The sequence below is a fragment of the Sinocyclocheilus grahami genome, unplaced genomic scaffold (assembly GCF_001515645.1).
Source record: "Sinocyclocheilus grahami isolate Dianchi unplaced genomic scaffold, SAMN03320097.WGS_v1.1 scaffold359.1, whole genome shotgun sequence".
Lineage (NCBI taxonomy): Eukaryota > Metazoa > Chordata > Actinopteri > Cypriniformes > Cyprinidae > Sinocyclocheilus > Sinocyclocheilus grahami.
The window spans coordinates 72,552-89,238 of record NW_015505538.1 but is presented as its reverse complement, the minus strand read 5'-3'; the positions used below and the strand labels follow the sequence as shown (position 1 = coordinate 89,238).

The following is a 16,687-nucleotide window of genomic DNA, read 5'->3' as shown; positions in this document are numbered from 1 at the left end:
CGCGTCACTCCCGGATAATCGAAAATGGGCAAAGAGGCAGGAGCTGGTTGCTGAAACCATGCCCACCTAGCTCGACGACGGTGACAGCAGCGGCAATCCACCTGTCACTCAAGTGGCCACGCCCTTAATTATGCAGAGCTTTAAGGCTTAATATAATTTAAACAGATGAGTTATAAAAAAATTCACCTCCCTCACAGTTTTCATGAAGGGCAAAATTATCTATATAGACCAAAACCACTTTTTGTACCAAGCTGCAAACATATTTTTTTCTGCTATAAAGTTGGGCATTTTAACATGGAGAGTCTATGGGACTGAGTCCCTTTTGGAGCCAGCCTCTAGCGGCCAGTCGATGAATTGCAGTTTTAGTCACTTCCGTGTTGGTTTCACGAGAGAGACCGGAAGGTTGCCTCTTGGTCTGAATGTATAGTGACCTTATGGAAGCAATAGATACAGAAGTGCACACTTCAAGACAGAAGCTCATTGCGCATGCACACCTTTAACCCTGTAAAATCTGACATGTGAAATAATAGGCAAAAAAAATCCTTTTTTTCGACAGAATTTTTTGGATACATCAGTCATTTATGGCTCATATAGTATGATATAGTGATAATATGGAGGAAAACACACTTGAATTTTATTCAGGGACACAAACTTAGTAAAATATGCAGTTTGGTGCAGATGCTGTTATATGGCAATATATATTAAAAAGTAAGAGGAAATTCTGATGCTTGTAAGGTAAATCTTCATATTCATATTTTTCTGACCATCATCAATGCGTAGCAATGAATGAAGAAGTATCATATTCACAAGTGCAGTATGGAGTGCCACAAGGCTCAGTACTACTACCAATGCTTTTCATGCTTTACGTGCTAAGATCTTTATAACAGATACTTGCATAAAATGATCTAAATATCAGTCATTGCTCTATATCTCCAGTAATCTGTTTTAGTAAAATGAGATTGAAATTATCCAAACATATAATGCAATGCAATTCATTCAATGCTGATTGAGAGCTGAAGAAATAAAGGCTCCTCAGAAGATGTGAGATGTTCTGGAGGTTTGTGAAGATCATTTGTCCGCTGAGGAACAGTGAAAGTAAAGCTTCTGGAAACAAACGCTCCTCAAAAGATCCTCAGGATCAGATTTGAGCCTCTAAAACATAATTGATGGAGAATCAAGTAAAGCTGAGCTGTTTCAGTCCAGTAAGTGTTCATCTGGAAATATTACTGCAGTTATTCTCACGTTTACTTGATAAAAATCAGTCAAGATTTGACAGCAGAAAGACACGCGAAGCTCAAGCTGAAGCTGGACATTTGTACAATTAAACTAAAAGTCTGAACTATCAATCAGACGACAGAAGGCATGGAGTAGATTGAGTGTGCAACAGGTTTAACAGCAAAGTTTATCATGTTGATAATTTAGAAACCTTAGAAATGTGTGTATCAAATATGATACAGTAGCTTTATAGCTTTAAGACTCAAGAGTTTTCAATTTGTTACATATCGCTGTTTTTCTCTCAGGTAACACAGTTCCTCCTCGACAAGACTCTTGTAATGGATGAGGACACACTTTATGAATTATCTCTGAAGATTGAGCCAAGACTCCCTCCTGCCAACTAAACCTGATGATAATGTTTACACCAGACTCCGATATCAAGTAAGAAACTTTTTATAGTCAGTTTGTGGACACCTAAACTTGCATCTGAACTGAAGTCTGTCCACTATAGAAACGACAACCTATTCATATATTTACTTCATTCCATGAAATTGTCATAATTATTATTTTTTGCTGTAAACTCAGGTTTAAATGTGCCTTTTTGTAAATATTATGTACAGTTATATTTCATAGTACTTATTTCTAGCATGATGCATTTTAATAGCAATTTGATAATCTTTTTTTTTACCTGAATGCAAAATATCAGTTCCATTTTTAAAGTCTGCTCATTCCCTTCCTATAATGAGAATCATATTTGTATGCGTGCAAATGTCTGTTCAGATGTCAAGAAATGAATTGTTGATGTTCACTGGTCCAATTTGGACAAGCAATTTTCTTAATCACTCCTCCATTATAATCTGCCTGCATGTATGAGACTCATGTCAATATTTGATCTACTGGAGTTTGCTGAAATGTCAAAGTGCAACCAAGCATGTTTACTGTTTACCAAAAGAAATATGTTTTTACGTTTGTCATTTGTTAATATTAGGTATCTTTCGTTTACACACCAGGTCAGCTGCATTTTGCCATGAGGCTGCATTTGCTCACTTAGCGTGTTTTTGTTTGTAGAGGTATTTGATATTTTTGGCATGTGCTTGCTTGAATCTCTACTTAATCATATTCTTAATTCATATTTTTAATTTTTTGTCTCTAAATTTTGGCTTAACAATAGCAATTTCTAATGTTCATAGCATTTGATACGTATATTCTACACTTAATAACACCCTTCAAAATATCTGATGGTACCATGATGGTAATGCCAAGGTACTTTTGTACTGATTTATTACCATATCCATGCACTATGGTACCATACCATGTCTAGAAAAGATACTTTCTGGTTAATGCAGAAGAAGCAGCTTATTGTTGATTTTAATATGGGCAGGGAAACATTCACCAGTTTACAGTTCTTGGTTGTTTTCTTAAAGTTTTCTCCACCGAGCTGTATCGTGACAGTATTCAATTTCAAATACACTGTGTTTCAGAGTTTCTACGTGTGCATTTAAGTCTGTTTTGTACAAAGAGAAATAGAGTATTGTTGTTTAATTCAAACATAGGTTCAGCAGAATATGTGCAGTGCCCCGTTTATTTATTTGGGTGTATATATATTATTTTAACTTGTACCTGGAAAATTTAGTTATTGTAAACATTAGGCAGCCCTGCATTGTTGTTATTTTCTTTTTCAAATAATGCTGTCAACTCATGCACACTTCCTAAAGGAGTGTCTTTACCTCTTTTCATAAATGAATTCACATCTTTTTTCGGTCATTGACATAAACGTGCTGTACATCTATCCATGATGTAGCTGTAACTAATGAAATAAAACTTCTTCTTTTTGTCTTATTTTCTGTATGCTTGTTTTCCATTATACATTTAAAAGCTGAATTATAGCAAAAGATCATTTAGATAATCAGCCTATGTTTTTGTCATTCTAGCCAGCTACCTTGCTGCTTGTCTGTGCATCTAAAAGTTACTTGATAATGGGATAAAACTGTGATTTAAAGAAGTATTCTAGGTGTCCACTTGTCCTGGTAAGACTAAGAAGTTTTAAAGAGCTGGTAGTGGTTCTATTTTAAAAGGCTGCGTACAGTGCAAAATGCTGGACTATGGCGGCAGGTCTCAAGGACAAGCCGGACGACAGACATGGGTTATGACCTGGCATTTACGTGGAAGAGGATTGGCCATCAGCTCCACTTCTAATCCCATAACCTGGGAGGAGCGCCATCTTCCCTCACAGACTGTGCTTCCTGACACAGCCTACTGTAACAGAGGAGACTCTACAGGTAAAACTCTCTTCTCTTATATTACTTGCTCACAAAAATCACTTTAATGTCAATATTTATCCAGAGAAAACTTTAATTAAATTGCAAATATTGAAAATGCTGGATGCAAATTGGCAAGCCAACGATCAACTGTTTTATTTGCTTGGATATTATTATTTAATAACAGCGTGTGCTGTAGTGTATATTTGGTATATCTTTTAATTATTTTTCTCATTTGATATGTTGTATTGAATGACTGTAAAATAGATTGCAGATACCTATATAGGAGAGGTTACTATTTCAATAGGAATCATTTGTTGGAATCACTGTGCCATCTTTAAGGACATTAAACAGTAGTTTATCTTATTTAGTAGTATTCTCCAAACATTCTGGACTAATCCTTGATTTAGAATCCTAATAATCCCCAACAACTCGGCTGAGAGATAGCCATTAAAGTGCTGACAGGCCACCTGCTTGGAAGTATCACAGAGTGATCATGGTTTTGCTGTATAATGTAGATCTGAGTTCAAGCTGCCAGATTCTGGTTGGGTCTTGTGTACGCTTGTGTGACCGGTTCAGAATGTCACGGCAGAGCACGAGGTCTCGGGTAGACTGGTGCCAGCTGGGGCTCCGTTCCAAACACTTCATGTAGTCTGCTAGTCTATTAATAAGACTTTCACTTTTAGAGTCCAGTTGCAGTGTCAAAAGGACTTTTTCAAGGACGTCACCAAATGTTAAAGTTTAAGAATCTGCTGTGGAAAAAACAATATTGATTGAGCAACTTTTGTGTTTCCAAATTGTAGAGGTGTATTTGAAATGTATTTGACATGTTCCTTTGACAAAATATTACAAAATGATATTTGGTTTGACTACTAAACTAAGCTTATATTTAGGACAATTCTCAGAAACATTATAAATGTTCCTCCATGACCTCCATAACTGTCCTTTAGAAACTGGTGAAGGACAATTAGTGGAAGGAATTATTAGAGTTAATCAACCAGTCTCATAATAATGGAACCAGTCAGAAACAAGTAAATCAGATTAGGGCACCATCAACTAACACAAAGATTATTTGATAGCTATAGTCTTAAAAAGAAGTATTTACTGCTATGATCATTGTGAAAAACTTGCCACCTTGTTCTACCAGTGCTGATCCCATCAGACCTTTTTGACAAGAAACGGTGTGAAGATGGCAAGCTCATTCGCCAAGGTGATGTCGAGCCGTACCACTGGCTTGCTCATGGCGAGCCTTGGAGCTGGTGTTGTGGCAACCGGTTACTTAATGAGCGATAATGCTGCCATCTCTGCAGATCAGAGGAGGAAACTCTACCCTCCCAGGTAGGCACTAGAGGCATGAGCACAATTACATCCCATTGATAATATTGCATAAAATATAGCTAGTTGTTGTTTAATATATATCTAGACTTGCTTTATGATTACCATTTGTCACTTAACACATTGCTAATTTAGTAATCATGTCGGAATAAAATGCATGAGAAGCTAATAAGATTTTAACATTCAACCAACGCACCTAGAAGGGTGAGGTACTTTCTTTTCCATCAGTTTACTTGCACCTGTTCTGTAATGGAAAAAAATATGATCAGATGGTCATGAAGTACTGTATGATGAAGTATCACACGTTAACTGAGTGAAAGGTAAATGGGTGGGAACATGACACTTAAGAAGCTTATGTCCTGTCCCACATGTCACCTTATTTGCACTACTCTAATAGATGCCAAAGATCAAATCAGATCAGCAGTCCAAGATTTAAGTTTCTTAAAGGGACCAACTTTGAAGAGAGTTTCTCTTTTAGCGTGATCAAAAACTAACAACCCATACCTAAATTCATACTTAAACCATCAATCAAGAAACCACAGTAACTGTTTCTGATCAGTCAGTCTCCTGTTACATTCCTATAGATTTTGGATTAAGGCCCGGTTCACAAGAAGTACATCTACCTCAAAAATGCCTCTCATTCTTTGCAATCCTCTAAATCCACGCTGACTTAATCCTGGGTAGATTATCAGGTAGTAGTCCACTATAAAGTCCTCACTTGTGTAGTCTCATGATTTGACCAAATCACTTCAACATGTGCGCCATTTGAGCCAGGGCCAATTCTGAATGCAAATAGTGAATGAGTTGTACAGTCTTTTAGCAGTAGAGAGAAATTACTTTCTGTAGTGCTCCCTGTTGCATCAAGGTTGCATCACTCTACTGCTGAACACGCTCTTCATTCCAACAAGAATGCCATGGGGCATGATAGCCAACAATTTGGACATCACTTCCACAGGCTCTAGGTCTAACCCAAAGACAGAACATGACTAAAGATGTGACTTTGTGTTCCTCAACAGTGCAGACTACCCTGACCTTCGCAAACACAACAACTGCATGGCCAGTGCGCTGACCCCAGCCATCTATGCCAAACTCAGGGACAAGATCACTCCGAACAACTGGACTCTTGACCAGTGCATTCAGACTGGTGTGGACAACCCTGGTCATCCCTTCATCAAGACAGTTGGGATGGTCGCTGGTGATGAGGAGAGCTATGAGGTACAGCAATACATTCAAACTACCTCATGCTTTTTTAATGTGACATAATATACAACTTCTCTTCCAAAGGTTGTTTTGTTCAAACCTTGGATGAAATGACCAGCTGGTCAACAGCATGTGTTGTGTTTGGGATGCTGGCTTCTTAACCAGCTTAACCAGCAAGACTTCCTTGACCATCCTGCTTCGCCAGAATTACCAAGTTTTGCTGGTTAAGGGTACAGTTTTGTTGGTCTGCTAACTAGACCACCACTAAACAAAATAAACCAGCTTGGCCAAATCTAATTTATTATTGTTTAAGCTGATTTTTCTGCATGTTCTTGCTTTGCCTCTCCTGTCTTTTCAAGGTAATGCAAACTAATCTAGAGACAACACCCTTGACTCCTCTGCTTGAATGATGTTGCAGGTGTTTGCTGAAATCTTTGATCCTGTAATCAAGGACAGACACAATGGCTATGACCCAAGGACCATGAAGCATCCCACTGACCTGGATGCCTCCAAGGTGCACGTCTGTTTTTATTTCTTCATGCAAAATGAGTTTCTCCGATTTCCATTTAATTCTATTCTCTATCAACATTTCCTGATTGTTCTTTATCTTCCAGATCCATTCAGCCGTGTTTGACGAAAACTACGTCCTGTCCTCCCGTGTGCGCACAGGCCGCAGTATCCGTGGCCTCAGCCTTCCCCCTGCCTGCAGCCGCTCTGAGCGACGTGAAGTCGAAAGGGTCACGATCCAGGCCTTGTCTGGCCTAAAGGGAGACCTCTCTGGTCGTTACTACAGCCTGACTGAAATGACTGAACAAGAGCAGCAGAGACTTATCGATGTGAGTTGCTTCCATAAAGCTCTTTCAGTCATGGGATACTTTGGTCCCGACAGAGTTCTAGGTAAAGTGTTTGGTTGATACTAGGGCCTTTTGCACCGCGGGAACCTTTTCATAGTACCAGAACTAATTGTGGAACTACCCACTTTTTGGCGTTTTTGCACAGCCGGAACTGGGTTCGATTTTAGTACCGGACTGCTTTTTTTACTCCGGAGCAGGGTCTAACCAGCACAACTGGTACTAATCATGACGCAAGTAGACATTGATTGGCCAAACGCGTACGAAAACGCCCTCACCCGCCATGATTTAAAACGCCGTGTAAACATACTGTAAACATTGTGTCAACTTATTTCGCAAGTATGGAGAACAGCGATAGATGGACGGATGCTGAAGTGCAGGCACTTGTAGCAAATGTAGCACTGCCAGTTGTCGTTGGAGATTCTTAGTCCTCCTTTCCGTTTTTTCAATCGCTTTACGTATACGTCGACTTTCCATGTCCATTATTGTGAAACCCACGAGACACAACAAAAACAGCTCCGATCACAGCGTCCTCCATCCTCCTGTTGTTAATGTTGTTGTTCTTTGTTTCTGTTGTTGAACGCCGCGCACAAATGACGTCGCTGTCGACCGGCTTACGCCACTTCTTAGTTCACACTGTCGGTGCGAATGCAACCCTTTAAATAGTACTGGGAAATAGTTCACGCAAAATCGTCCCAGTACTTTAGTACTGTACATTTAGTTCTGGGTTTAAAGGTCCCCTGAAATGCTTAGAAACACGCAGCGTTACTCTGTGTTGACATCATTTTACCTGAAACAGGAAGACAGGGTGGGACATATCAAGCAGCCCCGCCCCTTTTTAAAATAGCCAATAGTGTTCGTTTATATCACAGTTTGGGCTAGAGCCGTTGAGATCCGTAAAGCCGCAATTGATAGGGTATGCCAGCCACAATCTCATCTATATTGCTAAAAAATATAGCATTCTGTGTAGAATTCAAATAGCTCCGATACATTTTGTGGTCTGTGCAGACTCGCGCATGTGATCCGCTCTGTGCTATCGTGTCTGGACTGGAGCAGAGTGTGTGTGTGGTGCGGTGGTTAGCGTGACATAGTGCGAAACCAGACTTCTTTTTTTCCTCAATGGAAAGCATATTTACACTGTTTGAATCGTTCCCTGTCCCCTATATAGTGCACTACGTGCCATTCACGGTACAGAAAATACTAATTCTGTGGACAAGTGACCGATTTTAGCCACGGCTTCAGCGTCTATTTTATAGTGTAGGGGGCGGGCGCTTCAGATTCTAGAGAGCATTTGATTGGACAGAAAGTTTGATGAGAAGCTGAAGTATGATGTGACGTCAAATAAATCGTTGAGCTGTTTTGGCGGAAGTGACGAACTGCAAACTTTGAATGCTTATATCTTCTAAATGCGAATTTTGTCACTGTTTTGGAGCACACTGCCTTATAGATAACCTTAAGACTAAAATATTGATACTAACACCCAAAAAACTTTAATTTTGATTTCATGGGGACTTTAACTGAGTTGCTTCCACACAACATGATACTGAACTCTTCCTTTCATGCTGGCATGGCTTAGGAGCATTTCCTCTTTGACAAGCCTGTGTCTCCTTTGCTCACTGCATCTGGGATGGCCAGGGACTGGCCAGATGCTCGTGGGATATGGTAAGGCTAGAGGGAGAAAAAACAAGCCATGGCAGTACAACCCCAAACAGTCCCCACTCTTTAGTTCTAGACACTTCTTCCTATCTTCCATGTTTTTTGTAGGTTGCATTTGACTCAAGAAGTGTTCCAAGTGTCTGGTCTTCCTCTTACTCTGTGATCCTCCTCCAGTTCCACCTTGTCTTCCTTTCATCCTTCTGTAGGACCACTTCCTGTTTGACAAACCTGTTTCCCCCTTGTTGACTTGTGCCTTTATGGCCCGTGACTGGCCAGATGCAAGAGGCATCTGGTATGGCTTTAGAAAGTTCTTGGCATGATTTGGTCACCTTTTGTGTAACTAACAAGATATGTCACAATATAAATATTCTCACATTTGCCTGCAAGTAAAAAACTGCATTCAGATAAAACATATTCATATGTAGCTTTAATGTTAGATTGAATGCATGACATAGGATACTTCTGCAAGATACTCTTGATTCATAAAACAAAAAGGACTTGCTGGCATGACTGATGGTAGAGTACAGAGCTCCTTTTTGTCTCTTAAACATCCAATCATTTGCAAGGCATAACAATGAGAAAACATTCTTAATATGGATCAATGAGGAAGACCACACCCGTGTCATCTCCATGGAGAAAGGTGGCAACATGAAAAGGGTGTTTGAGAGGTTCTGCAGAGGACTCAAACAGGTAAAACCACACCTCATTCATACTTTTAATCATTAACCAACTTATCTGGAGTTGTCCTATAAGGTTAATGTCTTCCATCTTTTGGACAGGTAGAACACTTGATTCAGGAGAGAGGCTGGGAGTTTATGTGGAATGAACATCTTGGCTACATCCTAACCTGCCCATCCAACCTGGGCACCGGCCTCAGGGCTGGAGTACACGTCCGCTTGCCAAAGCTCAGCAAGGTAACAATAATTACCTTTATCTTATAGTGAGAGCTTTTGGATATAAGGTATATCCAGTGTTGAAACCTGTCTAATGCAAACAATTGCCTGTAGGACCCTCGCCTTGGAAAGATCCTGGAAAACTTGCGGCTGCAGAAGCGTGGCACTGGAGGTGTGGACACAGCTGCAGTGGGCGATATCTTCGACATCTCAAACCTTGACCGCCTGGGCAAATCCGAGGTAGGTCATTCAAAACCAATGGGTTAACTACATGGAGTTTTACATGCATAAGATTCTCAAACTCTGGTGTGACTGCTTTTCTTTACCAGGTGGAACTGGTGCAGTTAGTCGTCGATGGTGTCAACTACCTTGTCGAGTGTGAAAAGAGGCTGGAAAAGGGCCAGGACATCAAGATCCCCGCCCCTATCCAACAGTCTAGGAAGTGAGCGGTGCTCTTTTATTGAAAGATGGACCCAGCAAAAGAAACATGGACACTCCTTCCACTAATCCCAAAACCGAAGGTCTTATATGTATAGAAAGCTCAATAAAATGAACCCTAAAACTACAAATGCTTTCTTATTTCTTTGCAACCACTAACATAATGCGCACGCAGTGAGCAACTTATAGAACGCTGCCATTACAATCAACAAAAATTATTTGTTATAACAGAAAGTCGTGGCCTAATGGTTAGAGAGTCGGACTCGTAACCCAAAGGTTGCGGGTTCAAGTCTCGTACCGGCGGGGATTGTAGGTGGGGGGAGTGAATGTACAGCGCTCTCTCCCACCTTCAATACCACGACTGAGGTGCCATTGAGCAAGGGACCGAACCCCCAAGTGCTCCCCGGGTGCTGCAGCATAAATGGCTGCCCACTGCTCCGGGTGTGTGTGTGTTCACTGCTGTGTGTGTGCACTTTGGATGGGTTAAATGCAGAGCACTAATTCCAAGTATGGGTCACCATACTTGGCCACATGTCACGTCACGTCTAGTTTTGTAACGTTGCTTGCTTGCATCTTATGTTGCTGCCAGAAGCTTTTTACTCTAAAGTATTTAGCAGCAGGATGTTACTAACAAAGTCACACACAGTTGCTCTGCTATCATAGACAGTGAGTTTATCATATCAACATTTAGCTAAGGTTCTAGGAAACCAGTGAATGGACACATGGCCCAAGCAGTACACTGTCAAACCCATACCTGTCAACCCTCCCGTTTTTCCCGGGATTCTCCCATATTTTACCATTCTATCCCGCTATATCCCGTTTAAATATTTTCCCGTATTTTTAATCTTTCTAGAAAAAAAAGATTTTTTTATGTTTAAACGTATTTTATGTTTGCTACATTCGCTTTCGTTAAAACTCTCGTAATTTGTATGGGCCAAACCTCATTATATGAATAATCACGACAACAAATTCCAAGGTTGTCCAGTTGCCAGCTCTTGTATGAAATGCATCTTTCTCACACGATCGACACATACAAATTTCAACCCATTTGTCCCCTCAAATTGGCAACCTACAGCCCAGTGATGCTATTGATATGTGCGCAGGGAGTACCGTGGGAAGGAAATGATGATCACTGGCAGAAATGGGAGAAGAAGACTCAGGTGGTGCTCCAGTGAAAAAAAATATATATACATGTAAACTGAGATATAGCTTACACTTCAAAAGGCTATTTAATTGATTAAATATGAGCGCTGCAAGTTTCAAAGTCAGGTGCTGTGCTGCTTTACTGTGGTTACGGGGGACACGGCTATATTCCTGGCGAAAAGCGCCACCTGTTACACTGGCAGAGAATGAATTTGCATTTTTCAATAAGCCCTTCTGCTCTTTGTTTAGACCAAAGCCAAAAACGACCCTTATTTTTATGCAGAAAACACACAGTTGTAAATGTTACTGAATGAATATAATTGTTTGATGATAATTGTTTAAATTAATATAAAAATAAAATAATATAATGTAATATAAACATTTTTACTTTTGACTCCACCCCCCTCAAGTATTTTGGTACCCAAATGTTGACAGGTATGGTCAAACCAAGACTCTTTTTTTTTCTCTCTCAGATGTCTTGACAAGTCTGAGGTCTGTCTCAATGTCACCTACTCAGTATATTTGATCATCTGAGGAGTTGATTGAGAAAAAAATCTTTATACACTATGTAAGCACAGTGTTTGTCCGAACATAGTCTTTCAGTTATAAAGTGCAGAAAGGCCCAACCTTCTTAAAGGGGTCATATAATGCTACATGCACTTTTACAAGTTGTTTGAACTGAAATGTGTGGTGGCAGTGTGTGTACACAACCACCCTAAAATGATAAAAATCCACCCAGTGGTTTTTTGTTAATCTACAAATTTTTTTACCCCTTTCTCAAATCGAGCCGATCTCAGATGCCTGTCTGTGTGACGTCACACAGACAGGCCCCTCCCACGATAGTTTGATTGACAGTAGCATTTCAGCAGACTGGACTGGCATCTTACCTTAGACCCGCCCTGAGTGAGCTGTCGTCAGCCGCCATTGTTTCACCGCCGGAGCAGATGAAGACAAGAATGACTCCTAAGCGATTGAGGTCTGTTGTTGGATGTAATAATGAACATAGCAGTCGTCATTTACTCCCGACATCTGAGCCGCTGCTGAAGACGCAGTGTATGTTCGTTCTGAAGACGCAGTGGATTATGTTCGTTTTTGAAGGGAATGCGCCCCCGATCTACATAAATGCGTCTATGTTCGGGCAAATTATTCCTGATCCAGCTTCACCTACAGAAGAAGTGAGTGTAAGGTTTTTTAACGAATCTTTGCAAATCACCTTTCCTAATAATGTGCTAATTAGCAAGTTTCACGATGAATGCAGCTAAAGTAAACAGTCTCTCTGAGAGCGGCTCAGAAAAGAGGGGCGGGGTTAGCAGAGCTCATTAACATTTCAAGGAAAATGCTACAAATCTGCATGCTCTGAAAAGAGCTGTTTTTGACAGGGTAAAAAAAAGGTGTTTTTTACACTACCATTGAGAAATTTTAACCAAACTATGTTACAGACTTTTCATTAAGACCCAAAAGAATCAAATCAACTTGTGGAAAATGGGCATCATATGACCTCTTTAACACAATGGTTTAAACTGTAATTAATTTAACGTCAGACACTGGCCTCCCATCGTTAGACAGACTAATCCAGTGGGGCTAATTTCTCCATTTAGAGCTGCTTAGTGCCGTATCTAATAATGCTAATCTTGGTTCTAGCAGGTTAGGGGTGGGGGTAAATACGTGTACGCTTCGACAAAATGGGTTCACTGTGTTGGCTGTAGAAGTCACTAAAAGAAATTAGGGGTATTTTAGAGGGTCTACATGCAACTAAACTTAAATGTAGCCAATGATTATGATGATAAAACAATTTACCATCTGATAACATCACTGTACCTTGGAACCACCACTATTTGTATAGACCAGGGGTGCCCAACCCTGCTCCTGGCGATCAACTGTCCTGCAAAGTTTAGCTCCAACTCTAATCAAAGACACCTGCCTTTAATTTTTAAGTGATCCTGAAGACCCTATTTAGTTGCTTCAGGTGTGTTTGATTAGGGTTGGAGCTGAACTTTGCAGGACAGTCGATCGCCAGGAGCAGGGTTGGGCACCCCTGGTATAGACAGAGGAAAGCTGAACTATATATAAAAACACTTGTCAATATGAGAAAATCAGTCAATTCTAGGTTAAATGGTCTAATCATCTTATCATACACTTTTGTCCTGAAAAAATAATTTAAGGAATACTATAACTTTTACAAACTTACCAAGTGTGTGTAAAGCTGTAGGTATGACTACCATTACCGAGAATTTAGTTTGATTTCTTTTTGGATTAAATTGGTGGCTAATAGCAAATGATCACAATATCAGCTGGCAATAACCGTACAAGTACTTGTGTATTTTGGCGGAAACTATGGTAGTTTGTTGTAATCAAGTAAACTCATTGCACGGTGCAGTTCTGTAGTCTATAAAGAAAATATTATAATAGAATTGCACAAATCGAGCCATTTACCTTGAATGTCCTTAATCCAGTATTGTAATCAGAACTTCTTCAGTGATTTTGCGATTCATGGTACTTGGTGATTCATTTAACTTGGTACAGTGATTGTGTCACCATACTTATGTGTAAATTTCTGCAAAATCCAGGAATTAACTAGAGAAGAGATATTACTATTCCTATGCGACTGTATATCTCACATGCAGTTAAAAGGGGAGGTTATTAGAAGAATTCGGTAACACTATTTACCAGTTGCTTATTAGAATGCATATTACTAGAATATTGGCTGTTTATTAGTACTTATAAAGCACATATCAATGCATGATTATATTCTAGATCCCTTAACCCTACCCAATACCTAAACATTACTACGAGCACTTCCAACTTACTATCAATAAGCAGGAAATTAGGAGTTTATTAAGGGAAAACTCTTAGTTAATAGCGAATATGTATTCCTTAATCTAAAGTGTTACCAAGAATTTTTAAAAGAGTCTTAAATGTTTGTGTGTCCCAGAAAGGTCTCGAGATACATGATGTTCAATCAGACACAAAGTCAAATCAAGTTTTGCTTTCCTTTTTATGACATCATAAACATTATATTGGTGACAGTGACTAGTTTGTGTTACAAACTGAGATTGAAGAACATGAAACCTTATTCCACAGAAAACAGTGCAACCTAAGCAAAAAATTTAAAAAATCAAATAGAGATGAGAGAGAGAAATATAAAAGAAAAATTTGCCACACACCTTTGACGTATTATGCGTTTCCATTAAACAAACTATTGGATTTGATTTCTTCAATGTCATAAATGTAATAGTGAAACGACTTAACATTATACTCTGGTTCACCGTAGTAGTCTGCTATGAAAACAGTCAAGATTCATCACACAGCAGAATACATGACCTGAACACATCTCTGTGCAATTTAAGAACAAATTAAAAGGAACAACCTTTTTGCCCCCGTCCTTCCCCACCCCCAAATCTCACCACTTTTATCAAGTTTCATTCGCACGCTCCCCTCATCACAATTTCAACTCACTTCGACACCCAGAGGCTGAGAAGTCACGGGTCTTTCTGCCGAAGGCGAAATGCGGCTGGGATGCTCCACGGGGGACCGAGAGTGAGGGCGGACTGGCGGGGACTCAGATTGGGGGAAACGGTTTTGGAGGAGTGGGCAAAAGAGAAACAAGGGAAATGCGCCCATGCGATATTAGTCCACTGGCCGCTTCTCGCCATTTTTCTTTGTGAACTCTTCAGCATTCTTAAAGAACTTTTTACGGTCTTTTGAATATTCCTCCGCTAGGTCGGCCCTCAGCGGGTGTTCTGGTTGGGGGTCGTTGACGAGGGCGATGAGAGACTGGATTACTGGTTAAAGAGGGGGAAAACATATTTAAATGGCAATATTTTACGAGTGTGAGGCAGATAAAAAGGCTTCGAGACGTGCTGTACCTTGGTCAGTTTTGGTTGCAGGTTTCCAGTTCTCAGCACTTATGACCGGCAGACACACCTGACCCTTCTCATCAATGTTCGGGTGGTAGATCTTGGTTTTAAATGTGATCTTCGGAGGCTTAAAGGGGTATTCTGCAGGGAATGTGATCTCAATCCGGAACGCACCTTTATCGTATGGAGGGTTGTCCTGAAAGAGAAAATGGAGTACATGCAAAATGGCTCAATCGAGAGAAGACTGATATTTTTAAGCATGCAATTAATGCAGAAAACACATTAAATAAAATACATGAAACGCCTTCAAACTTACAGGAACAATGAGTCCTTGCCAGGTCAGAATGTTGGACTCATCCACCTGAATGTTGCGGAAATTTTTCATTCCAGACTTACGGATTTCATCAAGTTCCTGTTAACACATAGTACATGTACGATGTTACAAAGCAGCCCGATACTTCTCTAATTGTTGAGAGATTTGAGAAACCACAAAGTGAGAACAAAATACTTTCGGTTTCACTGTGGTCATGTGATCTGTAGTTAAAAATCTATAGTTATATTTACATCGTAAAAACTCCTTTTCATTTAAATACGTTCAAATGGCACAAATTCACGCAAAATACCGAGAATTGTTATTTTTTATTTCTTGAGCACTTAACAGGCTGCAATGCACAGGAGTTTGAAATATGACTACAATCATTCAAAACTAAAACAATTAATATATTTATCAAAATATGGTTAATATTTCATCTTAAACAGATTTAATCAATTACGAACGATTTAAAGGAAGAAAACAGACATGCTTTCCGTTTCTCTTTCTCATTGTATCATAAAGACCGCGCAGAAAACTTCATCTGTTATCTTACACTAGTTATTCTTCAGTGTATTTTAATTCGATCACTATATTTGATTGGATCTTACTTGATAAACTTACAGATCAGGTAGTTTCTGTCTTATATACTAGACATCACCTGTCAACGACGACACTCTTTAACAGACGTGCATGAGTGCTCTCATCCAGAGCACTGATAATCTTATAAAATCATTTTATGAGCTTTATCTGACTCTTAATTTACAATATAAGTGAAAATCCGAACTACGGCTAAGCTCGTTAGCTTCTTCCTCCTCATTCTCGTCACATTTCACACCAGAGTGCTCTAAAGTTTCAGCTTTCCGACCAACAGTGATTCAAGTCCACAATACTCCTATTTACAGAGGTAAATCGAGTAAAATCTGTGTTTAGCATGCATAAAAGAAGATTTTCCGGAATATTTACCTTATGCAGTCGCCTACTCGCCGCCATCTTGGATTTGCTTTCGCCCACAATGCAAAGCGCGTTGAATTCACTTCAGCCAGTTCAAATAAATGAATCAAATTAATAAAAGATCATTTGTGCATCAGGTGTGACAAATGCTGTGCATAATTTGAAATGCTATAATAGTTTTTAATCCATATGTTGAATTCGTTTTTATTTTTATATTTTCACGTTAATTTTAGTTAAAGGTTTTAGTCATTTTGTTGTGTTTTGTGTTTATATTATTATTTTTTTTTTTTTGTCTATATAGTTTTTATTCATTTTAATCTCAGTTTTAGTTATTTTGCTACAAGTTAATCTGAATGAAATGTTGCCTTGGCAACTAGCTGAAATAAAAAAAAGTTTTAATTCAATTTAATTTAATTTAACGTTTATATTATTTCAGATAACGAAAATGTTTATGGTTTTAGTTTAAGTTAACTATAATAACCATGTACAAATGTATTGTTGTTGTTTTTTGCAATAAATAAGTAAATAAATATATTATTAAATATTTATAGAAATATTTATTTAGTCATGAGCAATA

General features: G+C 39.2%; 3 protein-coding genes across 9 annotated transcripts in view; 2 read left to right on the top strand and 1 right to left on the bottom strand.

The window, feature by feature from the left end:
* rasgrf2a (Ras protein-specific guanine nucleotide-releasing factor 2a) overlaps positions 1–3,392 on the top strand; it is a 43,437-nt gene extending 40,045 nt beyond the window's left edge. For 5 of the 6 annotated variants that reach the window (XM_016229870.1, XM_016229868.1, XM_016229869.1 and 2 more), the window contains one exon: positions 1,521–3,011. In XM_016229870.1, coding sequence (XP_016085356.1) covers positions 1,521–1,619 — 99 coding nt within the window. In that variant the 3' untranslated portion in view covers positions 1,620–3,011. Of the gene's footprint in view, positions 1–1,520; positions 3,012–3,327 lie in introns of those variants that run through there. The other variant, XM_016229867.1, reaches the window with a different exon arrangement.
* Positions 3,393–3,422: 30 nt separating this feature from the next.
* On the top strand, positions 3,423–9,978 carry LOC107548990 (creatine kinase S-type, mitochondrial-like). Of its 2 annotated transcripts, none has more exons than XM_016229875.1 (10): positions 3,423–3,494; positions 4,621–4,811; positions 5,825–6,023; positions 6,427–6,522; positions 6,623–6,844; positions 8,722–8,807; positions 9,082–9,205; positions 9,295–9,429; positions 9,523–9,648; positions 9,738–9,978. In XM_016229875.1, exons 2-10 carry the CDS (start codon positions 4,663–4,665, stop codon positions 9,852–9,854), a joined length of 1,254 nt encoding a protein of 417 aa, XP_016085361.1. In that variant the 5' UTR covers positions 3,423–3,494; positions 4,621–4,662; the 3' UTR covers positions 9,855–9,978. The 2 variants fall into 2 exon arrangements, with proteins under 2 accessions (XP_016085361.1, XP_016085362.1); XM_016229876.1 differs by lacking the exon at positions 8,722–8,807 and adding an exon at positions 8,436–8,521.
* Positions 9,979–13,971: 3,993 nt separating this feature from the next.
* On the bottom strand, positions 13,972–16,186 carry ube2l3a (ubiquitin-conjugating enzyme E2L 3a). Its single transcript, XM_016229877.1, has 4 exons — positions 16,123–16,186; positions 15,163–15,258; positions 14,856–15,042; positions 13,972–14,771 (listed from the first exon to the last, which is right to left on the bottom strand). Exons 1-4 carry the CDS (start codon positions 16,147–16,149, stop codon positions 14,617–14,619), a joined length of 465 nt encoding a protein of 154 aa, XP_016085363.1. The 5' UTR covers positions 16,150–16,186; the 3' UTR covers positions 13,972–14,616.
* Between the last annotated feature and the right edge of the window lie 501 nt (positions 16,187–16,687).